Consider the following 19,588-nt stretch of genomic DNA (forward strand, 5'->3'; position numbering starts at 1 on the left):
GGCCTCCAGCAGACCTTACCATTAGCAGAATTCTACTGAACAGAATATACAAGCTAATAATAAATCTGTAGGGAAGGATGTTAACCACAAACTACTATGTCTAATTAGTAATGTACAATAGCCAAGGCCAGGGAGGGAAGGTATTATTTATCAGAAGGACTGATTTTGACAGTTTAAAAATGCAAAAACATCTATTATTTATTATGCTGAAACACATCTTTCAACATGCAGTATATATAATTCCCCTCTCCTTGTCTTATTTTGGCATTGTTTTGAATGTTGCTGCTTTGTAAAAATGTCAACTGTAGTAGAGGCTGCAGGGCTGGGATTTGTGACGCTTTAACCTCCAAAGTTCATTGCGGAACCTAACAAAAGTCTTCTGAAGTTTTCCCTTTGCCTTTTCTACCTCCCTTTCCTACTCAGCATCCATACCTCTCCCTCTTGCAAGCCTCCCGTCAAAAGAGGCTCGGAGTCTCCTCATGGTGTACTGTCTTAGTTCAGTGTTTCTCAAGTGCTGTGAGCAGTTTGCCCAAGCAGTGCAAAGCTCCAGCAGAGGCTAATGCGTCCTGCTGAGAAAGAGGAGCATGTGTTTTTGGTAGCTCAGCTACCGTAGCAATCTCTGCATGCCTCCACAGCTTATTGCTGTGCAGTGTCTGGGAGGCGTGAGGTCTGTTTCCCAAGACACATTCCTTTTGTGGAGTTTCCAGCAGAAATCTCCAGGAAGAGGTATTTCCGTAGCAGTGCAGCAGCAGAGCACATGAAAGGAGGATGGAGCAAGGGCGGGGGGAAGAGTGTGAGTGAGGAGAGAAGGAGAAAATGAATGCGGAGAGACCTCAAAGAAGATGGGGGAAGTAGTAAAAGGGAAAAAGCCACTTAACAAACTGATAGGAAAACAAGGCAAGTAGATATGCAACGATACCATAGTCATAACTCCAAGGTGAATAGTAGAGAAAGAGTATAGGACCTCTTAAATTGGGCAAGTTGTCATTACCCTTGATGTTCCAATTTCTTCATTTGTAGAAGGGTATGATGATATTTGCTTACCATGTGTGATCATGACAGAGTAATTATGTTCCTACAGAGCCCGGAGCTTTCGTGGAGGCCAGGATGTTGTCTCAATCCAAAAGCAGGGGAGTCCTCTATATTGCTGCTTGTTTTGCAAGGGTCGTGTAGTCTCCTGGAGATTACTAACCCTGCAGGTCTCCTTGGAGCTTGCTGTGAGCAGCTTCACTACATGAAAGTCAGATAAGCCCTGACAAATTCCCACTGTGTCAGAGAGGGGAGGAAAGCATGTGGTTTGGTTGAGAAGGTGAATATTGCTGATGTGAGATGATTAGCAAGTCTGACACCTCAAAGTATCATGGCTCTGAGTGCAAATGTAGCAGGTTTTCGGGTTTGTTTTGCAAATGTGTTATGTGTATTTAATTTGCGTTGTGATTTTTGTATCTGCAGTTCTCACAATGTCACAGTTTCAAGTTGTTCTTCCATTGCCAAAGAGGGTTGAGCAAAATATTTTGTAGTGTGAGTGGATATTCTCATATAGTGCCTTAGCAGCTGAAATGCTAAGAAAAGCATCAAATATCATCAGTTATGATACAAGAAAGATGAAGAGTCCTTACTATCATAAACATGCATATAATATATGTATACTATACATACATATGTAGTTGATAACTCTAGTAAATTCTGGGGCTGTGCCACTAGTAGTAGGGGAAGAAGAAGAGACATAGAACAGAGGAGGAGAAAGCATGTAAGAAAAGAAAAAACAACCCAGCAGCCTGTTTTTGTCAAGTTTGGCTCCCAAAGGACTATCTTTTTCCTCCCTTCAGTTCAGCTTTTTGCTGTCCCTGTCATTCTCAGCCACCTGCTGAGGGCTGGAGGCGCTGGTGGGACACGGAGGACATTGGCTCTTGCCTGACTCACAATTTCCAAACCCACATCTGAGAAAATGGCCGAATCAGCAAGTAGTTCCCGCAGGCTGCCCCGGGAGTCGCCTGCGCCTCGCTTCTGCCTCCCTGCCTGAACCTCGGAGGAGCGGGTTTGCTCAGTAGCTGCATTCCTCTTTTTCCCACATGACAGAGGGTAACAAATTCCTGGAAGAACTGCTAGCTATCCTGAATGTCTGCTGCTTTTTTTTGTTTTGGTGGAGAAATGAGAAAATGTGTGGCTGTGAAACAGAAATTAGGCAGGCAGGGTCAAGGGAAAAGACGTTTCTGCTCTGGTCCTTTCGCTGTGCTTTGAGCACAGAGTCGCTGTGCCCAAGGCATGGGTGGGATTGCCTTGTTGCCCCCAGTTTGGCGTTTGCAGGCTCCGTACAGAACAGCGATAGCTGTGCTTCTGCGCACTGTCTAAAACAGAATTAGTATTCACTTCAGAAGAAATGACTTGCCTGTAGGACAGAACAAAGCAGGGGGAAAATGGCTAGTGCTGTAGGAAAATAGGGAAAAATAAGAATATATGGGAATAACTCCTTACTTGGGTGAAGGGTAATTACACAGTCTGGTGGACAAGCAAGTAGGGCTTGGTGCATTGGACAGACTATAAATCAGCTTCTCCTTCTGGTCAAGCGGTAAATCATAGCTGTGCTGTATTATTGTAGGTTTTTCTTTCCTGATACACATGATGTGGGATGCAGAATTCTTGTACTGGTAACCAAAAATACCCAACCACATTGCCATCAAGTGCTTGAAACATCATTTAATGGAAACAAATGCAGAGCTGCTGTTCAATATCACTAATTTTCCAGTCAAATAATAGTGGGGGGGAGAACCATCTTAACAGACAATGTCTCCCACCCTCTGACAACTCCAGCATGTCTTCTAAAAATAATTTCCTTGAAATATTAAGGACTACTCTTCATAGCTGCTGTTTATTGTCTATATTTACATAGTAGCTGATGAGAGTTACTCCACTCCGTTGATTTAAGAGACAGACCCCTTCTGGTTCTGCAGCAGCCACTTCTAACTGAGGTGTCCTGAATTTTAGGGTACCATCATATTCATTGGGTTTAGTCTCTGGACATTTCTTATGCTGTGGAGGTAGCGTTTGGTGTATGGTGCTCATGGACAGAGCTACCTCACTGGTGAGGTCTTCCTAATGCCTAATTAGCAGAATGAGTTACTGTGACTCACTCCTGGCTACATTAAGGACAAGTTTCACATTTGAAAAATGGAGCTCCAGGCTTAGGGAGGATGATGCGTGAAAAGGTTTTGGGATGTTAGTTTAGATTACCTTTAGTCTGCAATTTCGAGGCGAAGGAGCAGCCTCTTGCACTTCACATGGAGGACAGCCTCCAATCATTTCTCTGATGCTGAAATGCAGATAGCGTTCAAGACAACAGTGCTGGCGATGAAGAATTCTTTCTATTACTGTCCACACGGCTGATGCTTTTCAGGGTAAGCTTCACTGTGTAATTTAGGGCTTTTGTCTGATGTTTCGTTTCCGAGAGTCACCCTCTCTGGAGATTATAGATCCATTATTTACGTGGGAGGTGTTATAGCAGGCAGGCTTGTCAGATGTGGTGCTATGAATTCTTTGATTAGCCCTTAAATCTGTGCACAATGTGATGATCCAAGCACTTATACAAATGTGATTTAACTTTGTTTGTTTTCTTCTACTGATGCCTCCAAGTTACATAATGAGTGGTATATGCGGTATATGCATTAAGGCAGTTCCCCGTTGTAGCAGATTTCATGGCGAATTTATTTTCCCTTTAGCAAAACTTCAGTGGGAAAAAATTTGCACTCAATATATTTTGAATGAACTTCTGGAAGGTTTACGTAGTATGGAATGAGGGAAGTTGCATGAAATGCTGAGGGTTAATGCTCCCTGCTCTTAATTTGGAATTCTAGATAAATATGGTTTCAGCTTTGATCCTATCTGGACTAATTCTTTGTCACTGTACTAATTAATTCAGCATGCTGGAGAAAAGATGCTAATTTGAGCATCAAAGAAATAGGGGGGGGAGGTTGTGTTTAATCAGAGTTGTTAAAAAAGCTAAGTTTTGACTCCCATTAGACTGGATCTGGAAGCTCAGTCATTTTAGTCTAGTTTCAGCAGACAGATACAGTAAATTTTGAAAAAAGGTGGTGGAGGGGCTTGTCCTCTCAACACTGGCAAAAGAAACTGGAACAACAAAATATTGGTGTTGATAATGTGAATTTCTTTAATGAGACTGCTTCACTGTTAAAAAAAAAAAAAAAAATCTTTAGCTTATTTGTGTTTCCTACATAACCTTTTCTTTTCTTGCTGTCCATAATGAGTTTTACTGTGATTGCAGCTTTAGAATAATGCAGATTATCTCCCAAATGGATTCGAAGACGGCTAAGTATGAGCATACTGACATTCCTGAAGTTTAGCTAAATTTGCGAAACACGAATCGTAATTATAGCACAGGAAGTTTTAACAGGTTGTCTTACACCTCGGTTGATTCAATAAATCTGAGGTAAGACCGTTTTTCCCTTTTCAGCGGAGCTATTTTTGATTCTCTGAATTACCTTGCAGGGTGCTGCTCCCCGCCGCCTGCGCCTTGCTTGGCGCCGCCGCCGAAGGGAAGCGCCGCGGGCGGGCGGGCAGGGAGACACCAGCAGCAAATCCAACCAGCAGCAAATCCAACCAGCGGCTTTTCTCCCCCCCCCCCCAAATCAGCCTTTCCTGTTTTGCGATAGCGGCGGCAGGCAGGGGCGGCCGCGAGGGAAGGGCGCCCCGGGCCTGGCCCCGCGGCAGAGCTGAGCCTCTCGCCGCCAGCTTAGCCCGTGCGCCGGCGTTGGGGCGCCGGGGCGGATTCGAGCGGTGCTGCCCAGCCTCGCTGCGAGCCTGCTCTGCTCCAAAACAAGTTCTCTTCTTTCTGTAGCTTTTTCAGCTTTTATGAAGCTTTTGGTCCCCCTAGTATTAACACTCAATGGCGTACTTCTGTCCAATAAGTAAACATTTAATAAGAAGCCTTTTAGGTATTTAGAAAACCACTGAAAATGTAAAAGATGTATTTCATTAACACTGCCATTAACATAAATGTAAAATGAGCCTGGCCTGTAATCACAAACAAGTCTGACTCACTAAGGATCTTTACGGCAATGTTTAATACCCTGTAAAAGTGTATGTATGAAAGTGATTAATCAAAGCACAGCACTGCTTCTAGAGTATTTCTTCTGCTGTAAAGCTGAGTGATAAAATAACTTAAAACACACGGCAGTAGTGGCAGTTAATAAGCTTTTTATAGTCCCTGTGTGGACCTGAAAATCATACCTTATTAGTATCTTTATCTTTCTTGCTCACTCATTCATTCTTACTCACATTTAAATTTAATTTTAAGGGTTATTTCTAGTCTTTCAGAAGGGAGCTGCTTTAATAATCTCAGCATTTTTCCCCATTTGCTGTGAAATGACTAAGAGCCAGAGCTTTTGTTATATATACTTTACAAATCACTCTGGTTTTTTACAAATCATTTCTGCAGATGTCAAGATTTTATGACGTTGTTAGGCTGTGTATCTTGCTTGACTGTGTCTTATGCTGTCTTGAATTATTTCCCCACAGATGTTTGCAATTCCAGTATATACCCTGTTAGCTGCAGTGACACCTACTGATCTGGAGCAACCGAATTAACTAAAAAGTCCAAATGGCTGAATTTAGTCAGCAAGCTGCTTAGGGCTCTATCCGGCAGATGTTTCTCCTGCTTAGAAGTCTGGGACTTTATAGACCTCCCTGCTTTTTAATCCTTGAAGCAAATATCAACACATTTGAGATCTGGAAGCTCACAGCTCCACACAGAAATGAAGTGTTGCCATGACCACAGCTCTAGGTCTTGCATATAAGACATTTATGCCAAGTATAGCAGAGCAGGCCTATAGAAGGTTTGTTTTAATTTTTGTCCTTACAAGCCTTTTGAAGCGTACATATTCTTTTATACCATAGCCAATGGAATAGTAATAATTACAGCAAAAAGGCGACACGCGTTTGGTATTCAGAGCTTTCATTCATTTAACGCTTCTAGGGGAGAAAATGGTAGTTATTTGCATGACATTGGTATTTTCTTTTGAAAGATAAAGCAATAGGATGGTTCCTTGCCGTAGTAAAACATGTTTTCAACAACATGTTGTACATGTGCTTTTCCCCTAGGGATGACGCATTTGCATTTTTGTGTCTCTGAGATCTGATCATGTAAAGAAAATCCCTTTCTACTTCTGCGTGCAGAAGGACTGTGCTCAGAGCAGTCGGAGCTCTGACGTTCTCAACCGAGCAGTACGCTACGGGCATTAGCACTTTAACTTCTTTAACAGTACTTCCCAGGCGCTTACAGGGGGTGGTCAGAGTACTGGGGCAGCCATTCAAACAACCTGGGAAGTTAGGGATTTCTTTCCTGTCATTATGGTTACCAGTGACTTCGCTTGAATTAAACTCATATAGAGGGATATAGAATGAGAGGATACAAATGATCCATTTATTTTCAGGTCTTCTAATTAAATTCCTCCATTTGCTACATAAAAGTTTTCAAAGAGTAACAATTGTGTCAGATACTAACTTAAGAGAATTTTACTGTATACAGTGTAGCAAAATAGACCTTTCAAAAACTGATGTGCTATACATTTTTTCATTAATATTTTTATTCTTCTGTCAATAGTATTAATATAAACAGCAGGTTTTACCATAATCCAATTATTTGCTGCCTGGAGATTTGGAAACCTCAAGTCCTAAAGCCATTCAGTTTTCATAGAATTTTAATATGAATTTGATTAATTACCTAATATAATTGTGACAATAGGTTTTATCCTGCCCTTATTGAAGTCGGCAGTGGACCTCTCACTGACTCCAGTGTAAACAGGATCAAACCCAGTTGGACTGCAAGCACTCTTCCCTTTTGTTTTTTGTCCTATATTTTGTCCTATAAGCAGTAGAGAACCATAAAGCCTGTAGTGCACAAAACTGTGCAAAATTACAATGGGTAGAAGTTAATTTCATCATTTTAAGTCCATGGTAATTTAGAACACACCAGCCAACAGGCCATAAATTTTAGGACATGGTGTATAAATTCAGGCAGAGATGATGCTGGATTTTTGTGGTTTAGTGCTGCGTACTCTGTATTGCTTTCCTTAACAGCATTAAATTTTTGCTATTCTTATTTTTTAATGTTTATGTGAGATTTTTGTTGAGCTGCAAAACTTATTACAATAATAATAAAAAAGGAATGGATTTTTAGGATTTAATAATGTGAAAAAGAGGCCAAAAATCTGAACATTTTTCCAGCCTTGAGCTATATGCTATATATTTAGCGTAACAGGTGAATGTTGTAAGGCTGCACAAATCCCATGTGAAGCCAAAAATAGCAAAAAAACAAAACAAAAGTTTTCATCAAGACCAGCTCACTATTCCTAGTTTATAATTACACTAGAACTTGCCAATTTGTGGCAAGAGCAGCTATACCAGCAGACAGCGCTATTTTTGCTGACAGTTGTCAAGCTAGCAGTTATTACAATCAAAATTGTCGCTTTATTTTGTTTAAAATGTATTTCCTCGGTAAGCAAGGAATAATACCTAGACTAGAAAGTGAGGGGATGTAAAATCTTTTTTTTTTATATTCCTCTTGAGTATGCAACATATCCAACTTCAGCTSCCTGCAGCAATACAAAATACTCAAGAATAATGTTTTCAAAATCAATATATACTACAGTCGAATATGAGACTCTGCAAAACCATAATTGAAACCGTGGGAGAAAAGTAGGCAGACTGAATATAAACACAGTACCAGAGTTAGATTAGGACCAAGATGCACGTGCTAATGTAGCGTCTCTTGAGGGAACTGCTGGGAGACCTTGCGGCGGGCATGAGTAGCAGAAAGCAGAGGGTTTCCAGGTGGAGCCTGCTGGGCTCATCCCAGGAACATTTGTCGTTTGGCCGAGAGGAGAGCAATATATGCGACGTTTCATCTAGCTTGTGTTTTAGTCCAGGGTGGTCTCAATCGGTGAGCCCTTCTTTCTGTTTCTCACAGCCTGCACTTTCCTGCTCTTGCCCCGTGTCAGGCGGGGTTTGTGGCTCTCCAGCCTCTGGGGACTGCCAGCACTTGGAAACCAGCAGTGSAATCAGCGCGTCGCTCTCTTCTCAGGAAAAGCAAAAGCATGGAAAGTATCTGCTATCGTTCTGGAAGTACTGAAATGAGTGAGACCATAGAAAGAGAATTGAAAATGGTTTGTAGATGAGCTACATATATATTTCCATCAAAGGATCCCTGAAAGAGTGTAAGGCACCAGCTTTATTGTCACATCTAAGAAAAAGGAAGAAAAGCTGTGCACTGAGACACTGCTCTTTCTACGCCCAGCACACATGGCAGAGCCATGATAAAGCATCTCACGCCTAGTACCTGTAGTGTTGCCCTTCTTCTCATTAGCGCCAAATGTTACATGTCTGTCTCATGCCCGTCATTCCCTTTATAACCAAGTTCTCATTGTCTGGAAAACTTGTTGCAGGCTGCCTAAGAACTTCATCTGGCCACAGGCTCAGAACTATTGATTCAATACACTAAAAATTTGGATCGTTACCTTATGAGACTGACTGAGTATTTGCAGGATTTCTGCTTTGGTCAGAGGAGAAAACTAAAGTCAATAATTTAGAACTTAACTATATGCACAGTAGTTCAGCTATTCTACTTGAGGCAGTTTAAGTTGACATGAAAAATAAAACGGGTAAAAGAAGGATCACCCAGGTAATGCTGAAGACTTTGAGAAGAGTTTGCAGTTTTGAGTTGGAGTAATTAGCTGGCACTATAGCATATTTAATCATTACTTTTGATTGAAGATTGAAGAAATCATTACTTTTTTAACATTGTTATCATTGATTTGCATGGAAGGACACATTAATTTGAATAGGAAGACACAAGCTGATCATTTGTGGAATTGAGAACTTCAAACTGGGGAAGAGAAGGGGCGGGTTTTATGCTTTTTGGCCCTTTATCCATAAGCATATTTGACCCAGAATTATGTTTAGCTCCATAAGAAATGGAATGTAGCTCCCCAGTTTAGTCACATTTTACAGGCTGCATGAAGCAGACTATTATGCTATGCATATTTGCACAGTGTATAGCATAGTGGGACCCCAGTCCTGACTGGGGTCTCTGGAGCACTTTCACAGCATAAATATTAAATGAAGTATATTACTAGTCAGGACAAACCAAGAAGTACTTTAGAAAGGAGCTCTTAGGAACTGTCTAGGTTTGTACACTCAGAATATTGCAAGTTCGGGGGATTTTTTTAATTCTGATCACACCCTCAGTTTAAACAAAGAACAAATCCTTAAATTAAGACCAGCTATGAGTGAGAGACAACGGTTATCATAAGAGCAGAACATGTGGTCCAGCCTGTGTGCCGGCACCACAGCCACAGCAGATTACTTTCAGAGAGCCGCCCTGTGGTAAGAAGAACCTTCGGCTACTTTAAAATGTGCACTAATAATAGTCTAGCCCTGCAGTGCCTTGCATTTCAGGCTTGGGGTGGTTTTTTGTTTGCTTGTTTTTTAACTTTCTCTTTCAAACAGTGCTCAGGGTCCAAATCAATTTGTAATCAGCCCTTCATATTGCGTATAGCCTTTTTAAAACTTGTAACATATTCTGCAATGTGCGACATTTGTGAGAGATCAAGATAAAAGTTCACGGTGTTGTGATTGCCTAAAACCTCTGTGTTTTATGATAGGTAAGTACTGTTTTTTCTTCTAGTAACCACTTCTTCCTGACCCTCCCTTGATATATTAAACAGATTTGGAAAGAAGAAAGAAGATAAAAGTGGGAAAGCAGATCAGAAGGGGAGTCCAAAGCCCAGCGTACTTAAAGAAGAAGAACTGGAGAAAATGAAAGACGAGCGTGAAAGGTGAGTAAATGGTGTCAGCACCTTTGTTCACCAGATGAAAAACTCCCAAACAAGGAGCAGCTAGGGGACAGCAGCGCCTGGCTGGAGAAGGCCCAGCACGTGCCGCGAGCAGCGGGGCCTCGGCAGTGCAGGGGCCTGCGCAGCTTCCCGGTGCCTTGGGGCAACCCTTCGTCCTGCCGCCGTCTCTGTGCGTTCCCCACAGGAGCTGCTGTTCACATCCCAACATCTATGGAACTGGTAAAGATGAGCTCCTCCAAAGCCCATTTCCCCTCTGCCCATTCCCAAGCCTGGCTGACTTGCTGGTTTTCTTTCCTCCGCTTCTCTAAAGCAAGAGCCTGCTTCCTTCCCTTCCTCCCTGCCGCCCGCCCACCTCTGCTGTGTTTTGCCGTGCTCCAGGCCCGCGTGGCTCCAGCTGGCTGGGCTCTCAGATGGTAGCTTTTGTACTTAGGTATGTTCTTTGCTGCACGAGTTTGCTGCTTAGCCCTACGCTGGCGTAATAGTCAACAAATGCTGCACAGACCCAGAGACAATAGGAAGAAAGCATGGTCAAATGGTTAAAATTACTCTGAAGAGTCAGAGGCAGCAGTCGCCAAGCAGCGAGGCGAGGGAGGGCAAGAAGCTGAGGCTCGCCGGCGCTGCTGGACGCGTGCCCGCTGTGAGCGTTTCCGAGGTGAGCTCTGAAGAACCACTGATGTAAATAACCCTGCTTCTCTGTCTTCTTCATAAAATACTCCCTTCTGCTGCCTAATCTTAACAGTTTCATTATCTTTCCAGACAAAGAATTTATCGTTTTCTGCTTTCCCCCGTGCCTGCCTTTCAGGAACTGGGCAGAACTTGTAAGCGCTGACAAGGTTCAGCAAACTCCTCTCTCCCCTTCCCCGGCTCATCCAGGTGTCATTCATGGTGTGCCAAAGACAGTCTTTGCTCCTTTCTGGTGGCTCCCATCAGAAAAGTTAATGACCACATGCTGCTGGCTCTCGAGATTTCTGCAGTTGCTGTAAGACTTTCCAAGCTATAGTAATATGGGTTACTGGGGCATGGGGAAAGCTTTTGGAGGTCTCCTTCCCTTCCTGGAGTGTCCTGCTCCTGGGAGAGGGGAAGGAAATAGGTATTGCTGCTCCCTTTGAGCAGACAGTGCCTCTCCTCGATGCACAGAGTGGTGCACAGGCCAGTCCTTGGGCTGCTGGTCAGTGCCCCGGGAAGAGGTGCCCTGCTTCCATTTGGGTCGTGCACTGCACAGTCAGCCTTATGACTGCAGCTAATGGGTCCGATTTAAATAATATAAAAAGGAAATCCAAATTCCAACCCTTGAAGTCTGCTGCTAATATTTACTCTACTCATTTCAAAAGCTAGTAAGGTATCCAGTTGCTACAGTGCTGCTACTGGATATGGTTAGCCAAAGTTCCAGCATTTAGTTCATCCCAGTTAAATAATGTCAGCAGAAACTTTGTACCACTTACTTTAAAATTCTTGTATCGCGTCCCTGATTTTGCCAGATTGAGTGCCTTTATTTTAAACTGCTGACTCCCAATTTGGATACTGGCAATTTGAGAGGTATGTGTCCTTCATTTTAAAGAAGCCAGTGTCTTTTATTAGGATCCTGGCAAGCTAAGAAGCATGTATCCCATCTGTTAAAGGGCCAGTGTCATTTACTAAAATGTTGGCAGACTGCAAGGAATGAACCCTTCTGTCTAGAGGTCTAACGTTCCAATTGGACACGAGATAATTGTTCTTAATATTTCTTCAGCGATGAATGCTTTTTTTAAAAATCACAGCTACTGATTGACAGTAACTTGGTAAAACTGCATTAGAAACTGGCAGCTCGGTGTCTTCATCATTCTGGTTTTTCTAATAATGATTTCAATTTTGACCTGGAAGTTTGATGCTGAAATGGAGAACAGCAGGTGTGTTGAGAAGTGGATGAACTGAGATGATATTTTTAACTCACTTATTTGATTCTTCTTTCATAATGCACAAGAATAGAAATATCACCCTATTTTCCATCAGGTAATTCAGCTTGGGATCAAATATCTTCTTGGGATCAAAAAAAAAAAAAAAAAAAAAAGAGAGGAGGAGAAAATTTCCTTACACTATCCCCAAAGCAATGCAACAACATATACTGTAAATACAAGCAAGTCGCTTCAACTTTCTAAATAAAATAAGAGCATATCTATATGTTTGCCCACATAAGACTATCTGTAGGCTGACTCTTGAACCCAGCTTGAGTTGTTGATCATAAGACAGAAGAGACTATCTTTCCTCGAGGAAAATTATATAATGTAGCCAGTTCTCACATACGGGCAAAAACTGTTTGGGCGATTGAAGAAAATCAGTTGAAGGAAACATTTTCTGATTTAATGGGAATTCAGTCTCTTTGCTGTGTTGTTGACTGTTCACCTAGTGATGATGCTCAGGAAAGACAAGTTTTATAGCCCTGTCCCAAGATTCAGTAATTCTCTAATGTAATTCAAGTCCAAGATTTTAATGCACATATTGGCAAAGAAAACCTTGCAGCACATCCACACCATAGATCTTCTGCTTCTATGACTTCACTAGCTGCAATTCTGCATACTTGGTCTCAGCTTTATAAAACCAAGCTCCACTGAAGTTTACTAGAACATAGGCATCGTATTTTTCAGATTTGTTCTTTTTGAGTAACATGAGTTCATTTTAAAACTACTAAGAATGTAATAGTAGAACAAGTAGACTACAGAACTGTTGATAGCAATGTAGCATGTTTTGTCCCCTGATATCTATGAACAAATCCTGTACTTTACAGCTTGAACAAAATACAGATTTATTTTCTAACATCTAACCTTTTTAAAATCAACTTAAACATATATCTAACTTTATCATTCCAAGATTAACTATATAAATAATTTTTGTTCAGATCCTCAATTCAGCTCAGTTTATTTGCTTAAATTTCAGTTTTCTTAAATGCTGACTGCCTGAATATTTCAGGATCTGTCATACTAACCAGTACGCATGTTTTTTCATCTGACAGGTTTTTTCAGAGGCTGAGCTGTCCATTTTGGGCACTAGTGGAAGAGGTCAGAGTATTTGATTTTTGGGCAGGGTGTGACAGGATTAATGATTAAGCTCATTTCAGCATCTTAGCAGCTGTGGACCTTGCATGGTTTTGGAGGTTGGTTTTGCATGCACTATATACTTGGCAGGTCTCCAAAAAAACAAAAATACTGTTCCAAGATCTCAGCCAAGAAATATCTTTCAGTAGGAAGTGCACTTCCAGTTTACAGGAGAAGGCCATCTCTTCAAGTTTTGCAGGTTTTTTTTGACTGGTATTGGATGGGAACAATAATATCTCACAAAATTTCGGGGGTAAGCCTGTTATAAATCTGTCCTTCCCTGGATGCGGCCTTTTTTCTTCCAGAAACTTTGACAAGATTTACGGTCATGCAGAAATGTCAGATGTGCTCACTGCACAATTATGGGTCGACTCTTCAGTACAAACTCGGGGGCTCTGGCACTGACAAGAAACATCAGGCCTCGTGTAGGTGTGCTGCATGAGCAGAAGTCCCTCATGCTCCGAGTAGGTCGGATTTACTGCTTGCACAGGGAAGGAATTGCACAGTGCATGTGCAACAAGTCTGACACATCCAGAACGTGTAAGAGCTAGTAGGCGTATGCAGACAGAGCATACAGCACTTCCACTGGAGTGCAGATGCTTCCCAGAGGGATTGGACTTGCTGCACAGTAGCCCACAGCACAGATTTGCCTGGCAGCCCCTTTGTGGGCCGCCACATTTCAGCTCTGAACCTTTAAAAAGTGAAAATAAAATTTGTGTTTCTCTAGCTTAGTAATTTCTGTTTCCATTCCACACCTTCCTAGTGTCAGTGTTCAGTCCTGCTCTCTGTACTCCCTTGTAGCTGCAGTCCTCCGCAGCAGCTCCACGTCCTGCACTGAAATGCTGACACTGCTATTTCCTGCTGCTTGTGTTTCCTAGCAGTCCCGGCCAAGAGCAGGCTCTAGTTGTGCTAGCTGCTGTCAGGGAAGCTTGGACCTGACACTGAGCACTTACAATTTAGGTAGAAGAGACAAAATCTGGCAGAAAAAAGTATCCTGTGGGTGGGAATCTGATGTGCAGCTGCTTGTCCAGGTTCCTAAAAAGTCCCTGTGAGGCTAGGAATTTGTCCCAGACCTCAGCACCAGGTCTCCTTTCTTTTCAAAGCCAGGATTTTATTATGTGACTGCTACTTCTGCAGGCTCCAAATGGTTAAGGGGAATTTAGGATGTTAGGCATTCCTTGTTTAGTAATAGCCTTATCTGTGTCCAATTGAATACGAAGTCCGCACCTCCTCTAAATTTCACAGTTTGCTCCCTCTCCCCCTACCTCCCTTCGCTTTCTCTCGTGCCACAGCAATGCGGCATCATGGACACTTTCCCGGAGAAAGTCAGGACTTCATGGCAGAGATAGCTTAGGAGGACTGACTTAACTCGTGATATAATTCTCTGAGGTGGTGGTTTGTCCTCCCTGACACAAGTCAAGTGGCTCATTGGACTGAGGCCCTGTTTTAAATAAACTCATCATTTTGTTCATGCTTCAAAGAGTTTGGCTGTAATAAAACATGGGCTCCAAAGGTCTAGAATCTGCCCATAAAAGGAAAAAGCAAATGCGATGTCTGAGGTTTATTTTGATCAAGCTGACTCAAATCTGTATTTTTAGTGTGTTCCATATAAATTACTCAGAATTTATCATTTTAACAACAAGATGTTCACTACATTATTAAATACTGGAAGAGATTCTCCCTTTTCTTTCCCTCAAAACAAGACTTCTCTTCCTCCCTTCCCCCATCTCTTTCCCACTCACATGGGGTTGCCTTTTAATTTTCTAACCTTTGAAAATCATTGTAAAACAAACTAGATAAATATATTAGGCACTTGAGTTTTACACATAATAATTTGTTTGCCTTTCAAATGCAAATACAGTGACTATCAATTGAAAGAAAACAATTTTTTCCTGTTTGTTTAGGATTATTTTACTGGAATATTCCTGCTGAGACCAAAGTCTCTTTTCCAGCAGAGTTGAACATTTTCTTGATGTTAGAATAAAACTTCACAAAATGAAGCACCTTATTGAAAACGGGGTGATTTTAATAAGTAACATATGAATTGGTGAATATGGAGGCACTCTGTGTAAATAATAATAATAATACTCTATGCTTGTTCATAGGAGTAGTAGCTTGTTTTGTTAAATCAGTCTTCATTTTGTACTCCTGTTTGGAATTAATTGAGGAATTTTTTTAAATAGTATTAAATTTTTACGTAGAGAGTTAGGGAAGCAGAAGGAACATCTGGCCCTTGCTTCCTGAATGTCTGAACTGAATACTTTAGTAACAGTGAATCTCAAATTTGGGTAGATTAAATGGTTTCAGTTTCTATATTAAAGACTGAGTTTCCTTTACTTTTTCGGAAAACTTCCAGAAATTGAAGAAAGCTTCTCTCTCATCTTATCAGCTATGGTATTTGTTGCCTGTTCCCATGGTTAAAATCAATTCATATGTTTTTGATATTTGGCAAACAGAGATTTAGTTTTGCAGCTGTGAGATCCCTGTATGAAGAGAATGCATTTACAGAAATAAAAACATTTAGAGACCGTTTGTATATGAGAGCATACTTGTGAGTGAAACTTTATTCCTTTTCTGTCAGCATTTGTTTTGTTATATTTAATTACAAAGAATATGTTTGTTACTGGAAATCAAAATGAAAACAAGAATAGCTGCATCCATGGCAGTATGGTACAAAAGCCAAATTGTTCAGAATCAAAAGTTGAAACTCAGACTGTTACAAAAACAGAAGTATGACTTTTAAATGTGTAATACATGTTAAAGGGCACACATGCAAGTGCACATTGTTAACAAACCCATGTAGCTTTTGTGCCTGTATTATAGTCTTGCCAAGTCTAAAAGTATTATTATGGTTGTTTATAGTTCATATTGATCTCTGATCAAGTGTTGGTAATTGCTTCTCTCACCGTTCAGCTCTGCCCTAAACCACGTGTTTTGGGGACTCCTGAGTTTTTATATCCTTATTTGTTAAGGGTTAATCCAACATGGCGTATCTGTTCATTGAATATTCCTGACATTGCAGCACAGCTAGGTCCTGTGGTTTAGACAAAATAAAGTGTTGGATGTGATCCCAGTTTTAATACTCCCAATTTATTATAACCATTGAACCCTGATCAGATCATGGATTGGATTAGATCCCAGTTTTTTAAATGTCCCAATTTACTGCTGGCTTGAAACCCTGATAAGAATACATATTTGATTAAGGCTTCAGTTTTCAAAAATTCCAGTTAATTACTTTTAGATTCTTATTAGATCATGGCAGTGTAGTACGGTATGTTGAAGTTATGAAAAATTACTGGATGATGTTGCACAGGTCAAGGTCATAGTTTCATTTTGTGCTGACAGTATGAAGTTATCAGATTTCTGTTTATTACTGTGACAGCACTTGCACTGGACAGGAGGACAGATTAATCCCAACCCATTGATTCTGAATGATTCTCATTTTAGATCTGCTGCCGCTATGCATAGCAGAACATGTAATAAAAGCCTACCGCTGAACACTGAGAGACTGATATTTGGTTATGAGTAGCTGATATAGAGTTCTCAACTACCTTCACAGGTTGTGACATGGCATTTGGAACCAAACAGCAGTTTTTGAGCTGCTTCACGTGGCTAATCGCCAGCGGAGGACCTTTTAAGACAGTGGTAGGCTGGGAGTTGATCCCAGAATGTCCTAGCTCAAGAACATTCAGAATTGAAAAAAACTGAGTGTCACATGGGACTGGTCTTTTTCTTTCACTATCACAATACTATTCAAGCTATCAGAGACTGTTGGATACAGTACTCTTCAGGCATCGTAGCCTGGCCCGCTAAATTTCCCCAAAGTTTCACCCAAGCCATATAATGTCCCTGATTTGCCCTTCATTGAGGCAGTGGTTTCACTTTGCTCTGGAGACCAGTTTACAAAGACCTTGCTCCTGCCCAGCTGAAAGGTCAGAGCAGCTCAGTGTCAATGGCCTGGCTCCTTCTTGCATTAATGTGCCAATGTGTGATACTTTTCGGTGTGTATGGGAGTTTTGTTGTTTGATGTTTTTAAAAATGACACTGTAAAACAGAAATGTTGCTGTTAGCAACTTTTTATAGGCCACACGAATACGGTGAAGCTTGTCAGTATACTAGCCAACCTGGGTTGTAGAGTGCTTTCTAGGAGACAGACTAATCTGGTCTAGGGATTTCCTCAATGCAGTACTGAATGGAGGTCAGCTCTTGGCCTACCCCAAAATCAGTGAGGCCATAAGAAAAACCTGGAAGCTGCCTTTCAGAACTAGGCCTGCAACATCCTTACTTTTGGTCTGCAAGGATCCTGTGGATGCAAGGCCGTCTTGCAAGAGGAGCCTGAAGTTCTTAAAGGCCTCAGAACAAAAGTCTCAGTTGAAAGTCGCTAAAGAAATAATTTTGTCAAACCTGGAATGATTTCACTATCTAATCTGCCTTGCCACAAAACAAGAAACATCCTGTTGATGAAATCCTGAGCGACCTGATCTAACCATGCAGTTAGCCCTGCTTTCAGCGGGAGATTGATCAGGGTGACCTTCAGAGGTCCCTTCCAACCTAAATTTCTCTATGATACTGTCATTTAAAAAAAAAACAACTCAGGATAGTTATGAATAGAGAAAATTATATAATTGAGGTGATAATTGGCTTTCAGTAATCTGCTGAGTTTTACCCAGGAGTACAACTAAGAAGAAAGATGTACGGAAACTTTCCAAGATTGTACAACAAGGGTAGAATCCTGCTCTCATCAAACTTCATGAGGAATAAAATGCACTGAATTCATTAGAGCCAAGATTTGCTTTAGCGGGCAGGGTCCTGTCTGAGGTGGTAATCACTCCCTGCCATCTCTGAAATAAGTGGAAGAGCATTAAGACCTCTGTCTTGATTATCCAAAACTCATACTTGGCCTTCAGCAAAATCCTCATTTTGAAGTATGAAAGAAATCAGTTTGTCATAAACATAAATTCTGCTGTCATTACAGCTTTGTCTCCTTAGGTTTTTCTGTCCCCCTTGTTTATTGCTCACAAGCCTTCAAAGGCAGCTTCTTTGGTCAGTTCAGCATTATACAGGAGCTGCGGAGTAGTTTTGCAGATCTCTAGAACAGGCAATGTTTAATGTTTCTTACCACTGGGCTAGTTAATGCTTTTGTTGTAAAATCTGTCTTGTTTAGCCCGAGTTACATTCTTACTGGCTTGAATTTTTGTGGCATGCCTTTTTTATTTACAAGACTCTTTCTGTTCTTATTTACAATTAGAGATACTAATTATGGGGGAGAAATTGTTCAAATCTAGCACAATAGAATGAAGAAACGCTTGCATAGCTTATGGAGAGGATGTTTTTGACAAATATGCTGCCAACAGAATACCCTGAAAGATAATACTAAATTAGATATTGTTTGAGTCTTGATGAGTCCATATCAGATGTCCTCAATTTACTGGCAAAAAGAGGAGAATTTTTTTTTAAGCTATGAGACCTGCTTGCCTCTTGAGTTTTCCTAGATGATGGTTGAAAAAACACAAATGAGTCTTTTCCTGATAAAAGATGTAGATTTGAATAATATTGTTAATGGCATTATAGACCATGCCTGTCTGAACAACAATTATGAAATAATTTCAGTCCAGTGCTTTTAATTTTTTTATCTCCTCAGATATTCAAGTGAAATATACCCATTCCCATCAGTGATTATGGCTTATGAATATCTGAAGGCAGGATGTATCCGGTCCACTATTATGTAAATGAATGAAAATACAATATTTTAGTTACCAAAATATATTTTGCTAGCAGCTAGAAAGGAATTAAAACATTAAACCCAATGGAAATCTAAGTGACCTCCTGCAGAAATAGGCTGCTTTCCCCTAGACAACCCGTTACTCAATATATGTATGAATTAGGTAAATGAGAGACAAAAGCAGAAATGTTATGTAAAATCACAGTTGAAGTATTAAGATACTAAATCAGATGTAAATTGAGTAATCATTGCGGTATGTAGATCTCAGGGAGAGTCACATGAGTGGAAAAATGCAGTGCAGTAGCTTTTATTCTGCTGTTCACAAGGAACAACCAAATGAGTGGAAAAATGTTTAGCATCTCAATGATCTCTAACCTAAAGCATCAGGTCTTTTTTTTTTTTTCTTTGCAATTTAGGTATACCTCAAACTGCTTGCACGAACACACACTCACTTTCCTGATCTTATTCTGCTCTTCTTATTGCAAGCAGAATAGAAATTATCTTAAAAGACCTTTGGCTCCCTCCCTGTTTATTTCTGTTGCACATTTTATCTTTGCTTGCTATTCTTCCTTCTCCCCCAGGAACATCTTTCATGACTTACCAAGCATCTCATTCATACATCTGTTTGCGCTTCCATAAAATCTGTGCTTTTAACCCACCATACAAGAAATTTTGCTGTATTCATCCTAAGAATGAAACAAGGCCCCTGAACCATCCTCTGTGAATTTCGTTGTTTGGTCACCAAATATTTTCTGTCCGATTGTGGTGTTTGACTACTTAGATTGGCATCTTGGGGCTCAAATCATGTCATTCTTTGTGCTTTGCTCAGTACTAAGCACACAGTTGCTACATAGTAAATAATAAAAAAAAAAGGTATCACTCTTCTGCTTTCCCTGGAAAATCAGAGGAAAATAATATATTGCCTGCTTTCT

The 19,588-nt window shown here is 40.9% G+C and overlaps 1 protein-coding gene across 1 annotated transcript in view; it reads left to right on the forward strand.

The window, feature by feature from the left end:
* PARD3B (par-3 family cell polarity regulator beta) overlaps positions 1-19,588 on the forward strand; it is a 411,041-nt gene that overhangs the window by 301,592 nt on the left and 89,861 nt on the right. The window contains exon 21 of the mRNA XM_026088114.1: positions 9,738-9,848. Coding sequence (XP_025943899.1) covers positions 9,738-9,848 — 111 coding nt within the window. The remainder of the gene's footprint in view (positions 1-9,737; positions 9,849-19,588) is intronic.

This window comes from Apteryx rowi, unplaced genomic scaffold, assembly GCF_003343035.1.
Source record: "Apteryx rowi isolate R43461 unplaced genomic scaffold, aptRow1 scaffold_12, whole genome shotgun sequence".
NCBI classification, from domain to species: Eukaryota; Metazoa; Chordata; class Aves; order Apterygiformes; family Apterygidae; genus Apteryx; species Apteryx rowi.